The sequence below is a fragment of the Bufo bufo genome, chromosome 3, assembly GCF_905171765.1.
Source record: "Bufo bufo chromosome 3, aBufBuf1.1, whole genome shotgun sequence".
Classification (NCBI taxonomy): Eukaryota; Metazoa; Chordata; class Amphibia; order Anura; family Bufonidae; genus Bufo; species Bufo bufo.
In genome coordinates this window covers 27436820-27449658 of record NC_053391.1, presented here as the reverse complement: position 1 = coordinate 27449658, position 12839 = coordinate 27436820, and the positions used below count along the sequence as shown (strand labels likewise).

General features: G+C 40.7%; 2 protein-coding genes across 6 annotated transcripts in view; one reads left to right on the top strand and one right to left on the bottom strand.

Annotated features, from left to right (window-relative positions):
- LOC120994421 (zinc finger protein OZF-like) overlaps positions 1-12839 on the top strand; it is a 391027-nt gene that overhangs the window by 247313 nt on the left and 130875 nt on the right. The gene's annotated exons all lie outside the window — the stretch shown is intronic.
- Positions 1-12839, bottom strand: part of LOC120994424 (zinc finger protein 501-like) — a 119531-nt gene that overhangs the window by 9877 nt on the left and 96815 nt on the right. Inside the window, exons 5-6 of one of the 2 annotated variants that reach the window (XM_040422984.1) lie at positions 12190-12287; positions 7547-7619 (exon numbers count right to left, since the gene is read on the bottom strand). In XM_040422984.1, coding sequence (XP_040278918.1) covers positions 7547-7619; positions 12190-12287 — 171 coding nt within the window. The remainder of the gene's footprint in view (positions 1-7546; positions 7620-12189; positions 12288-12839) is intronic. The other variant, XM_040422982.1, reaches the window with a different exon arrangement.

Here is a 12839-nt window from a genome sequence, read left to right as displayed (position 1 = left end):
CATTGAGGCCAGGAACCTCGGTGACACATACCTATCATCTACGATCATTCCTTGTACCTTCTTACAGTACTAACAGAACAGCTGCCATTTTATTTCTCCTAATGATTGCTCCCCAGACAAAATGAGCCGAGCCATCATATCTAATGAAAGGTATTTGGGAATATAGTTATAATAAAGTTATATTTAAAGGTAACCCGTCACCAGGATTTTGTGTATAGAGCTGAGGACATGGGTTGCTAGAAGGCCGCTAGCACATCCGCAATACCCAGTCCCCATAGATCTGTGTGCTTTTATTGTGTCAAAAAACTATTTGATAAATATGCAAATCAACCTAAGATGAGTCCTGTACGTGAGATGAGTCAGGGACAGGACTCATCTCAGGTTAATTTGCATATGTATCAAATCGGTTATTTTACACAATAAAAGCACACAGAGCTATGGGGACTAGGTATAGCGGATGTGCTAGCGGCCATATAGCAACCCATGTCCTCAGCTCTATACCCCAAATCCGTGACCGATTCCCTTTAAGTATTTTTAGTCATTTTATTTTCTTAATTCCCAGAGAACCCCTTTAAGCCTAACACTTTCCAACCTGCTAATTAGTTTCTTGATAATAACAAGTTGGGTGGTGGGCTCATTTGCCTTAAAGCTTTAGGTGGTGGGATCTTATAATTAGTTTAATTTAATCAAAAATTCTATTTGTCCTACCAGTAAACATGGGCAAATATACTCTCATTTATGTGCTGCTCGAATTTTGGGCAGGATGAGCACCAATCAACAATAAACACATTGATCAGCTCTCAATTGCATCAGTCTATTACGCCAGCCAATGCAAAGTGAATATGGGAGGAATGTTCCTCCTCGATTCATTTCTAATGATTATCGGCAGCACATCCCCGATTTCACAGGGAGATGTGCTGGCGATATTAGTGCATCTTTCATTCTGATGAAAAATGAAAATCAGCCAACAAACAAGTGTTTTCTTTTTTCTTTTTCATTTATTTGCTTATCGGTGGCATGATTCTACAGGCCAATTATCAGTAACAAGCATTCACATGACCACTTGCTTCTGATAAATGGCCTGTAAATTGTTCAGTCTAATGGGGCATTAAGGGAATATAGATTAACATTAAAAATCAAGGCTTTTACTCTGTAAGTGCTCTGCATGGTTACTAATAATCATATTAAGAATATCCTCTCATTTTGCATCTACAGTCCATTTGTACATCTATGTGCTTCCATGGATGATTTAGTTGTTATTTTTGATGCATTAGCGCAACAAAAAACATGTGTTTTAAAAGGTTCTTTTAAATAGGCCAAGGATCGGGGCTGTTATCAGGAGTGAACCTTTGTACGAACATTCATTCCCAATAATTTGCCCAGGTAAAGATGCTGCTGATCCCTCGATAGACAACCAAATGCTTGAATGTCAGGTGATTGCGCCTTTCACGTGTTACCTAAATTCACCATTAGTCGACATCACATCGCTTGCGATCTGCTGTTGACAAACAATTAATACGTCTGGTGATGAACAATGCAGTAAATGTAGCTCTGCATTGGTTCAAGAATAAAGCAATGAAAAGGGGCAAACCTATTGTGCTTGATAATTGCCCGAGGGTCATCCCTCACTTGAGCAGAGACTACTCCAAGGGGTAGTGGCCTGGTGGTCCCCCTGCAGTGAAGTCAAGATCCCTGTACAGGGGTGAAGACCAGGGTGGCCACTTAAATAACCCACTTAGGAGTAGCCTTAAGCCAAATCTGTTCAAGTGACACATCTGCTTCTTAACATTATGTAAAATGGGTTGAAAACCTAGTCATTAAAATGTAAGTTCATATGAAAAAAGCTCTCTCTGTTATGGTATTGCATAACCTTCACACCGAATCTGCCTTCATACTTCAACCCCCTTCGGGATTGTGATTACATCTGTTCATTTTGTATCACACTGTACTAGTGTAGAGTAATATAATTAAATGTGGTGCCACTAAATGAATAATTAATAATAACAATAATAGAAGAGGACATTTTTTGGACATTTAACCCACTAATATCTCCACTTTCTAACAATATAAATCAGTGTAAACAGTAGACGTTCAAATAGTATACTATAATCTCAGCCTGAAAATAACGTTAAAATAAAAACAAAAAAATAGCTTTATTTGTGAACCTTCACTTAATACCAGGGCAGTAATATCTGCAAATTATGCCAACAACAGGCTAAGGGCGCAGAAAATAATGAGGGACATGTCTATAATTCTAGCCCTCAAACAGGCTGCACCCCACCAATTCCTCTGTTACAAGGTGTCAGCCAATGTATAGCCACTACATAGAAACATCGGCTGCCTGACAAATGTCGGGAGTGCTGTACCTATAGCAGCCCACAGTGGTTTGGCGGCCAAGTGCACACAGATGAGGTTCTATAAGCCACCGATAAGATACCCATCAGCTAGCGCATTATTCTGCTTTTCTAGCCGCCTTAGGCCTCTTTCACACTTGCGTTGTCCGGATCCGGCATGTACTCCACTTGCCGGAATTACACTCCGGATCCGGAAAAACGCAAGTGTACTGAAAGCATTTGAAGACAGAACCGTCTTCAAAATGCTTTCAGTGTTACTATGGCACCCAGGACGCTATTAAAGTCCTGGTTGCCATAGTAGGAGCGGGGAGCGGGGGAGCGGTATACTTACAGTCCGTGCGGCTCCCGGGGCGCTCCAGAATGACGTCAGAGCGCCCCATGCGCATGGATGACGTGTCCAATGCGATCACGTGATCCATGCGCTTGGGGCGCCCTGACGTCACTCTGGAGCGCTCCGGGAGCCGCACGGACGGTAAGTACACTGCTTCCCCGCTCCCCACCACACTTTACCATGGCTGCCAGGACTTTAGCGTCCCGGCAGCCATGGTAATCATTCAGAAAAAGCTAAATGTCGGCTCCGGCAATGCGCCGAAACGACGTTTAGCTTAAGTCCGGATCCGGATCAATGCCTTTCAATGGGCATTAATTCCGGATCCGGCCTTGCAGCAAGTCTTCGGGATTTTTGGCCGGAGCAAAAAGCGCAGTATTTTCTCCGGCCAAAAAACATTCCGTTCCGGAACTGAAGACATCCTGATGCATCCTGAACGGATTTCACTCCATTCAGAATACATGGGGATACATGGGGATAATCCAGGATTCTTCCGGCATAGAGCCCCGACGACGGAACTCTATGCCGGAAGAAAATAATGCAGGTGTGAAAGAGCCCTTAGCTATGGTGAATGGTGCTGTATACCTAAAAAAAAAAAAACTAGGTGCTCGTTGTACTAGCTGCCTAAGCATAACTAAGATGCTCAACGCGTTTCTGCGCGGGAGTTCAACGCTGACCGATGCGGATGGTGTGCGGACACAATGTACCCGGCACTGGGATGGCCCTAACCGGCTGCCAGCCAATCAGGAGTATGGCCGTGTCAGCCAACCCAGCCCTCTGACTCCAGCTGACCGCGATGCTGAGTAACAACCATGGGGAGAGCGCTGACAGCGCAGGTAAGTAGAGGGGAAATACAGTAGGCGGCTCAACATACAACTCCAGTCAGTGTGTGCCGATCGCAGTGGGACAAGGAGACTCGCTGTCAGAATCAAATAAAGAAAAAAATAGACTCCCCCCACCAGACTAGCGCTCATATATATAAGCAGCCATCATTAAACTGGGAAAGACACAATAATTGTCCCAGGTGGCTACTATCGTCCTGGCCAAAGAGATGTATGTCCCTGAAGTTCCCTAGGGAAAGTAAGGCCACCGCTAGAGCACATATGTGTAATATATCAGGGGTAATATGAAAAGCTATCACAACCAGAGTGATGATTATACTTGACATATATATATATATATATATATATATATATATACATACACACACACAGTACAGACCAAAAGTTTGGACACACCTTCTCATTCAAAGAGTTTTCTTTATTTTCCTGACTATGAAGGCATCAAAACTATGAATTAACACATGTGGAATTATATACATAACAAACAAGTGTGAAACAACTGAAAATATGTCATATTCTAGGTTCTTCAAAGTAGCCACCTTTTGCTTTGATTACTGCTTTGCACACTCTTGGCATTCTCTTGATGAGCTTCAAGAGGTAGTCCCCTGAAATGGTCTTTCAACAGTCTTGAAGGAGTTACCAGAGATGCTTAGCACTTGTTGGCCCTTTTGCCTTCACTCTGCGGTCCAGCTCACACCAAACCATCTCGATTGGGTTCAGGTCCGGTGACTGTGGAGGCCAGGTCATCTGGCGCAGCACCCCATCACTCTCCTTCATGGTCAAATAGCCCTTACTTTCAAAGTTTTCCCAATTTTTCGGCTGACTGACTGACCTTCATTTCTTAAAGTAATGATGGCCACTAGTTTTTCTTTACTTAGCTGCTTGCCATAATACCAATTCTAACAGTCTATTCAGTAGGACTATCAGCTGTGTATCCACCTGACTTCTCAACGCAACTGATGGTCCCAACCCCATTTATAAGGCAAGAAATCCCACTTATTAAACCCGACAGGGCACACCTGTGAAGTGAAAACCATTTCAGGGGACTACCTCTTGAAGCTCATCAAGAGAATGCCAAGAGTGTGCAAAGCAGTAATCAAAGCAAAAGGTGGCTACTTTGAAGAACCTAGAATATGACATATTTTCAGTTGTTTCACACTTGTTTGTTATGTGTATAATTCCACATGTGTTAATTCATAGTTTTGATGCCTTCAGTGTGAATCTACAATTTTCATAGTCATGAAAATAAAGAAAACTCTTTGAATAAGAAGGTGTGTCCAAACTTTTGGTCTGTAATGTATATATATATATATATATATATATATATATATATATATATACACACACACACTGGATATAAAAAGTCTACACACCCCTGTTAAAATGTCAGGTTTCTGTGATGTAACAAAATGAGACAAAGATAAATAATTTCAGAACTTTTTCCACCTTTAATGTGACCTATAAACTGTACAACTCAATTGAAAAACAAACTGAAATCTTTTAGGTGGAGGGAAGAAAACAAAAAAAATTATGTGGTTGCATAAGTGTGCACAACTGCGGATGTAGCTGTGTTCAGAAATAAGCAATCACATTTAAAATCATGTTAAATAGGAGTCAGCATACACCTGCCACCATTTAAAGTGCCTCTGATTAACCCCAAATAAAGTTCAGCTGCTCCAGTTGGTCTTTCCTGAAATTTTCTTAGTCGTATCTCACAGCAAAGGCCATGGTCCACAGAGAGCTTCCAAAGCATCAGAGGGATCTCATTGTAAGGGTACAAAAGAATTTCCAAGGCATTAGATATACCATGGAACACAGTGAAGACAGTCATGATCAAGTGGAGAAAATATAGCACAACAGTGACATTACCAAGAACTGGACGTCCCTCCAAAATTGATGAAAAGACAGGAAGAAAACTGGTCTGGGAGGCGACCAAGAGGCCTACAGCAACATTAACGGAGCTGCAGGAATATCTGGCAAGTACTGGCTGTGTGGTACATGTGACAACAATCTCCCGTATTCTTCATATGTCTGGGCTATGGGGTAGAGTGGAAAGACGAAAGCCTTTTCTTACGAAGAAAAACATCCAAGGCAGGCTACATTTTGCAAAAACACATCTGAAGTCTCCCAAAAGCATGTGGGAAAAGGTGTTATGGTCTGATGAAACCAAGGTTGAACATTTTGGCCATAATTCCAAAAGATATGTTTGGCCCAAAAACAACACTGCACATCACCAAAAGAACACCATACCCACAGTGAAGCATGGTGGTGGCAGCATCATGCTTTGGGGCTGTTTTTCTTCAGCTGGAACTGGGGCCTTAGTTAAGCTAGATGGAATTATGAACAGTTCCAAATACCAGTCAATATTGGCACAAAACCTTCAGGCTTCTGCTAGAAAGCTGAGCATGACAATGACCCAAAGCATACATCCAAATCAACAAAGATTAAAGTTTTGGAATGGCCCAGCCAGAGCCCAAACCTGAATTCGATTGAAAATCTGTGGTGTGATCTGAAGAGGGATGTGCCCAGGAGATGCCCTCGCAATCTCACAGATTTGGAGTGTTTTTGCAAAGAAAAGTGGGCAAATCTTGCCAAGTCAAAATGTGCCATGCTGATAGACTCATACCCAAAAAGATTGAGTGCTGTAATAAAATGAAAAGGTGCTTCAACAAAGTATTAGTTCCCTCTACCTAAAAGATTTGAGTTTGTTTTTCAATTGAGTTGTACAGTTTATAGGTCACATTCTAGGTGGAAAAAGTTCTGAAATGATTTATCTTTGTCTCATTTTTTTTACATCACAGAAACCTGGCATTTTAACAGGGGTGTGTAGACTTTTTATACCCACTGTATATATATATATATTAATTAAAAACAGAGGGCCACTGAGACTCCCTCATTATTTTCTGCGCCCTTAGCCTGTTGTTGGCATAATTTGTAGATATTACTGCCCTCGTTTTAAGTGAAGGTTCACAAATAAAGCTATTTTTTGTTCCACTAATATCTCCAACCAAAAATGGCTGGGGAAAAAAAAAAATCTTAAATATTTCTCTGAGCTTGATAGTAAATCAACATGTGAAATTGTGAATATCAATTGATTAAAATCACCGGATGAGGAAAATAATGAAATGTCTATTTAGTACAATCTCCTCCATTCGAAAGGAGGTAGAAAGTGTTAAAGGCTATGAACACTTTTTTAATAATTGCATTTTACTCATTTTTGGCTAAAAATGTTTTTTTTTCAGTTGGCCTTTATTAAAAAATATTGGGCTGTTCTGTCACAAAGGGTTAAAGGGTTTCTGTCATCAGAAAAATCATTATGTAACTGGCTGACATTTGCGATGTGCTAATGTCAGCAGAACATAACTCACTGCGCCTACGCCTAATACTAAAATGGACGGCGCAGGCGCGGCATTTGCGGGGCACGGAGGAGACCGAGGATGTCAATCACCTTTACAAGAGCATGCCAAACGGTGAGAGGACGGAGCCTCTAGGTGCTGCAGCAACGACCCACTAGCACCTAGAGGCTGATTTGCATATTATAAAAGTCATACAGTTATGTTCTGCTGACATTAGCACATCGCTAATGTCAGCCAACTACATAACGATTTTCTGATAACAGAAACCCTTTAACTGTTTTTCTAGCTATGTGATTGGTATTTTCACTTTGTGACGGTCATCTAATAAACCTTATCTCTAAACTACTGAGAGGTCATAAACACTTATTTAACCCACATTCGTATCAGTAAGATAAGGACTGAGCTATAATGAGTGTTTATAATGTCAGAGAACAGACATAAGCAGACCGTCAGCTCCTGGTCTGATGGAAAAGACAGAAAATCCAAAGGATGCTACTAGAGCATTTCATCTCTGTACAGAATAAAGGGCTCTATATTTAAATAAAGCCCAATTTGAAAAATTACTCAAAATGAGTACACTGCAATAATAAAATAAAGGCCATGAAAGGTGTACATAGCCTTTAAGTAAACACTGAATAAAATACAAAATTTATGAAAGGCTCTTACCATTTACTGACACTGATATGGGCTTTTCGAGTTCACTTATCATTTCTCCATAACTTTCCTGCAATAATCCCACCTTAAGAACAAGGTAAAAAAGAAACAAAGAACCCTGATTATTTTATATACAGACGAGGGTCAAAAATGCTAAAATATGAACAACAATGCGTTAAAGGAGAAGGATCGCCTCAAGTGGTGATCACACAAGGTAAACAGTCAATAAAAACTTTTTTCCTCCAGCCAGAGAGCGGTCACTCTGGTCTTTTGTGGTGGCCTCAATGTGAAATCTGCTCATAATATTTCTTGCATTCACTGCATACAGTGGGGGAAATAATTATTTGACCCCTCACTGATTTTGTAAGTTTGTCCAATGACAAAGAAATGAAAAGTCTCAGAACAGTATCATTTCAATGGTAGGTTTATTGTAACAGTGGCAGATAGCACATCAAAAGGAAAATCGAAAAAATAACTTTAAATAAAAGATAGCAACTGATTTGCATTTCATTGAGTGAAATAAGTATTTGAACCCCTACCAACCATTAAGAGTTCTGGCTCCCACAGAGTGGTTAGACACTTCTACTCAATTAGTCACCCTCATTAAGGACACCTGTCTTAACTAGTCACCTGTATAAAAGACACCTGTCCACAGAATCAATCAATCAAGCAGACTCCAAACTCTCCAACATGGGAAAGACCAAAGAGCTGTCCAAGGATGTCAGAGACAAAATTGTAGACCTGCACAAGGCTGGAATGGGCTACAAAACCATTAGCAAGAAGCTGGGAGAGAAGGTGACAACTGTTGGTGCGATTGTTCGAAAATGGAAGGAGCACAAAATGACCATCAATCGACCTCGCTCTGGGGCTCCACGCAAGATCTCACCTCGTGGGGTGTCAATGGTTCTGAGAAAGGTGAAAAAGCATCCTAGAACTACACGGGAGGAGTTAGTTAATGACCTCAAATTAGCAGGGACCACAGTCACCAAGAAAACCATTGGAAACACATTACACCGCAATGGATTAAAATCCTGCAGGGCTCGCAAGGTCCCCCTGCTCAGGAAGGCACATGTGCAGGCCCGTCTGAAGTTTGCCAATGAACACCTGAATGATTCAGAGAGTGACTGGGAGAAGGTGCTGTGGTCTGATGAGACCAAAATAGAGCTCTTTGGCATTAACTCAACTCGCTGTGTTTGGAGGAAGAAAAATGCTGCCTATGACCCCCAAAACACCGTCCCCACCGTCAAGCATGGGGGTGGAAACATTTTGCTTTGGGGGTGTTTTTCTGCTAAGGGCACAGGACAACTTATTCGCATAAACGGGAAAATGGACGGAGCCATGTATCGTGAAATCCTGAGCGACAACCTCCTTCCCTCTGCCAGGAAACTGAAAATGGGTCGTGGATGGGTGTTCCAGCACGACAATGACCCAAAACATACAGCAAAGGCAACAAAGGAGTGGCTCAAGAAGAAGCACATTAAGGTCATGGAGTGGCCTAGTCAGTCTCCGGACCTTAATCCAATCGAAAACCTATGGAGGGAGCTCAAGCTCAGAGTTGCACAGAGACAGCCTCGAAACCTTAGGGATTTAGAGATGATCTGCAAAGAGGAGTGGACCAACATTCCTCCTAAAATGTGCGCAAACTTGGTCATCAATTACAAGAAACGTTTGACCTCTGTGCTTGCAAACAAGGGTTTTTCCACCAAGTATTAAGTCTTTTTTTGTTAGAGGGTTCAAATACTTATTTCACTCAATGAAATGCAAATCAGTTGCTATCTTTTATTTAAAGTTATTTTTTCGATTTTCCTTTTGATGTGCTATCTGCCACTGTTACAATAAACCTACCATTGAAATGATACTGTTCTGAGACTTTTCATTTCTTTGTCATTGGACAAACTTACAAAATCAGTGAGGGGTCAAATAATTATTTCCCCCACTGTATATTTGTACAATTTTGTCATATCTTCCTTTAGATGTCTTCTAGAGACTAAATACTCCAGACCTTTATTGTTCCTGGTCAGCTAAGACCTGTCCTAGGTTGCTAATATAGATTATATGTTTATACAGCTAAACCTGTCAATAACCTTTATACAGTTCCTATGTTCGTGTGTTAAATACAAAATCATAGTTATTTACAGTGACTTTATGATTGGATGTCATAAAACTGTTATATATTGTGTTCACAGAAGCAGAAAAGATAATATGCCTTTAAGATTCATTATATAATGGAAGGTAAGCTCAATGACACAGCAGAAACAACAGAAAGCATAGAGTTAAACTGTTGTTGCTGGGCAGGAGTTTTGACCAATCACAGCCAGCCTCACACACAGCAAGAGTTTTGACCAATCATAGCCAGCCTTACACACAGCCTATGTGGGAAATTCCCCTAGCAGGAGCTGCTAGAATCATTACGCCAGAGGAGAGAAGCTGAACAGACATTCACTCCTCTATGCGCTGTGTTTTATGGAAGCAAGAGGCCAAAATAGGTATTTAAAACAGTTATATAATGTTCTTACTGTTAATATAGTGATTAGAACAATATACTGAACTGTTTATATGTATGTTTACTTACAGTTCCACCATACAAACGAACTACTGAGCCATACAATCATACAATTGCAAATACCATACAATTGCAAACAAACAAATTAAAATTCCATATTGCAATCCAAATTGCATACAACCATACCAGATCATACTCAACCAATCTGCAAATAGTTACTGCTAACTGCATACTGCAAATTGCAACCAAATGCATCAAGTAGAACTATTAGTTAGACCTCAGATATACCTCTCAGAGAGATCATAAAGTGCTTAAATAACTGAAACTGAGAGTACAGATACTGAAGAGAGAAATATATCCACCATTTTATGTTGAATGACAAGATTGAACAGTAGAACCACCATCTTATGCATGTGTTTTGTACATGGACTATCTGCTGCAGAGGCGGCAGTGTTATATGAAGAAAAGCTGAAGGTAATAAAGAAGTTATTTCAAGCATTTGGTGTGCTCTTTAAACCTACTGTTTCCATAGAACGGCGCTAGAGGAATTACAGAGTAATAGACAGTCTGGTTAGACTAAAAGTCATAGATATCAGAATTCTTCTAATGCCACAGCGCAAAAGGCACTTCATAGTGCTGCGCCTGCCACATTTATCACTTTTATTTCTCCTCTTTGTACCTTTTTCAACCCTGGTGCCCAAAACTGAACTGCATATTCTAGATGAAGCTGTGCTAATGTTTTGCAAATCTGTGAGATCATGTCCATAATAAATAAGTATACATGACAGCATTCTGTTAGCCTTAAAAGCAGCTGATTGGCATTGTGTTGTAATTTACACTGAAAAATGTTACATCTTCCACACTGAATCTTAATAGCGTTGTGTCACGTCAGCAAGTGGCCTTTATCAAGTAGAGAAAGTCAATAAAAGACACTTACTAATGTATTGTGATTCTCTATATCTCCTCATTTGCTGGCTAGATTCATTTTTCCATCAATTTATACACTGCTTGTTTCCATGTTTACGACCACCATGCAAACAATCAGTGGTGGTCGTGCTTGCACATTATAGGAAAAAGCACCAGCCTATGTGCGCTCCCATGGTCCAGTCCACCAGAGAGGCCGTTGCGTTTCCCATAGTGTGCAAGCATGGTCACCACTGAATGTTTGTATGGTGGTCGAACCATGGAAACAAGCAGAGTATAATTTGATGGAAAAATGAATCCAGCAAAGGAGGAAATATGGATAATAACAATACATTAGAAAGGGGCATAATAAATGCTATTTGCTGAAGTGACACAACCCCTTTAAGGGGTACCTGCATACGTGGTAATACACCGGCGTAATACAGTACCAAAGTGTATGAGATTAGACAAATTTAATGTACACTTTGTTTTTTAAGTTTTTTTTTTTTCCATGCGGAAATTGACCTGCGATTCGGATTTAGAAATCCACAGCATATTAATAGTTTGTGAGATTTTAGGTGCAGATTTCAATGGAAGGGTAAAATCTGCAGACAATCCACATTAAAAACCGCAAGTAATACCTACTGTTTTTGGTGAGGATCTGGTGCAGAATTGCAGATTTTCTGTTTTGAAATCTGCCTCGTGTGCAAATATCTTAAAGGGATTTCCCAGGTCTTCTATTTTGATGGCCTATCCTCAGGTTAGGTCATCAATATCTGATTGGTGAGGGTCCAACTCCCAGTACCCCTTCTGATCACATTAAGTTCATCAGTCATGTGACCTGGTTTCAGCTCAGTCCTATTTTGATTCATTTGGTTTAAGCTGCAATTCCAAATACAGCCCTTATACAAGAGCTGCCGCTGTTCTTGGTATGTTGTGAGGAGACCACGTCACTCACCAGACCACTGTGGCCTCTTCAAACAGCTGATCAGGGTGTGCGAGAAGTGAAACCCCCAGGGTCCCAAGGATAGGTCATCAATATAGAAGACTCAGAAAATCCCTATAATTGTTGAGTGTGTGTCCAAGAAATGGGAAGTTTGGCGCAATCTTTCATGAAACTAGAAACCATTTGTAGACACTACTGACCACCGACAACAAGATGATAAGGAGCATCTGCTGCCCTGCAACTGGAGAAGTCAAGTAGAAAGCATCATTACATTAATCTATAGGGAATTTGCAGAAATCTCACCTTTTGATCAGGTGGGACATTTTGCTTTTCCTCTGGACAATCCTGGGAATATAGAGGACTGGAACATCTCTCTGGTGCATTTCTCCTACTGGACTCATCTATAGGAAATAAGTAAGTGTACAATAAGTGCATTTCATTGCTTCACCAGCAGTTTGGTTGCAGATGTTGTGCAACTACATCATATTTCTTCTAAAAACCCATTGCAAAACTTCTACAGTTAAAGGGGTTGTCCCACAAAAAAATATTCTACAGTTTTAAAACCAGCACCTGGGTCTGAATTCTTCTGTAATTGCATGTAATGAAAAATTTAGCACAGCCGCAGAGTTATTCAATAAAATGTAATTGTATAGCGCCACCTGCTGTTTTTTTCTTCTCATTTCTTTGTCCTGCTCACTGAGAAGGTCGCACATGCCCAGTTTCATCTTTCAACTGCCTCCTGAGCTGTGATAGGCAGAGCATGGACACGCCCCCTGAGCTGTCAGCTTAATATAAATCTAGCAGAGCAATGAATGGGGAGATCTCTGGATCCATGTGAGGTGCAGGGCTGGTTCTAGCTTTGTTAGCTTTGTCATGTCCTAGATGATGTCTGATCTTCAGTTTTTAACATTAGTCATGGGATAACCTCTTTAACAAGTGTACAATAGCTGTAT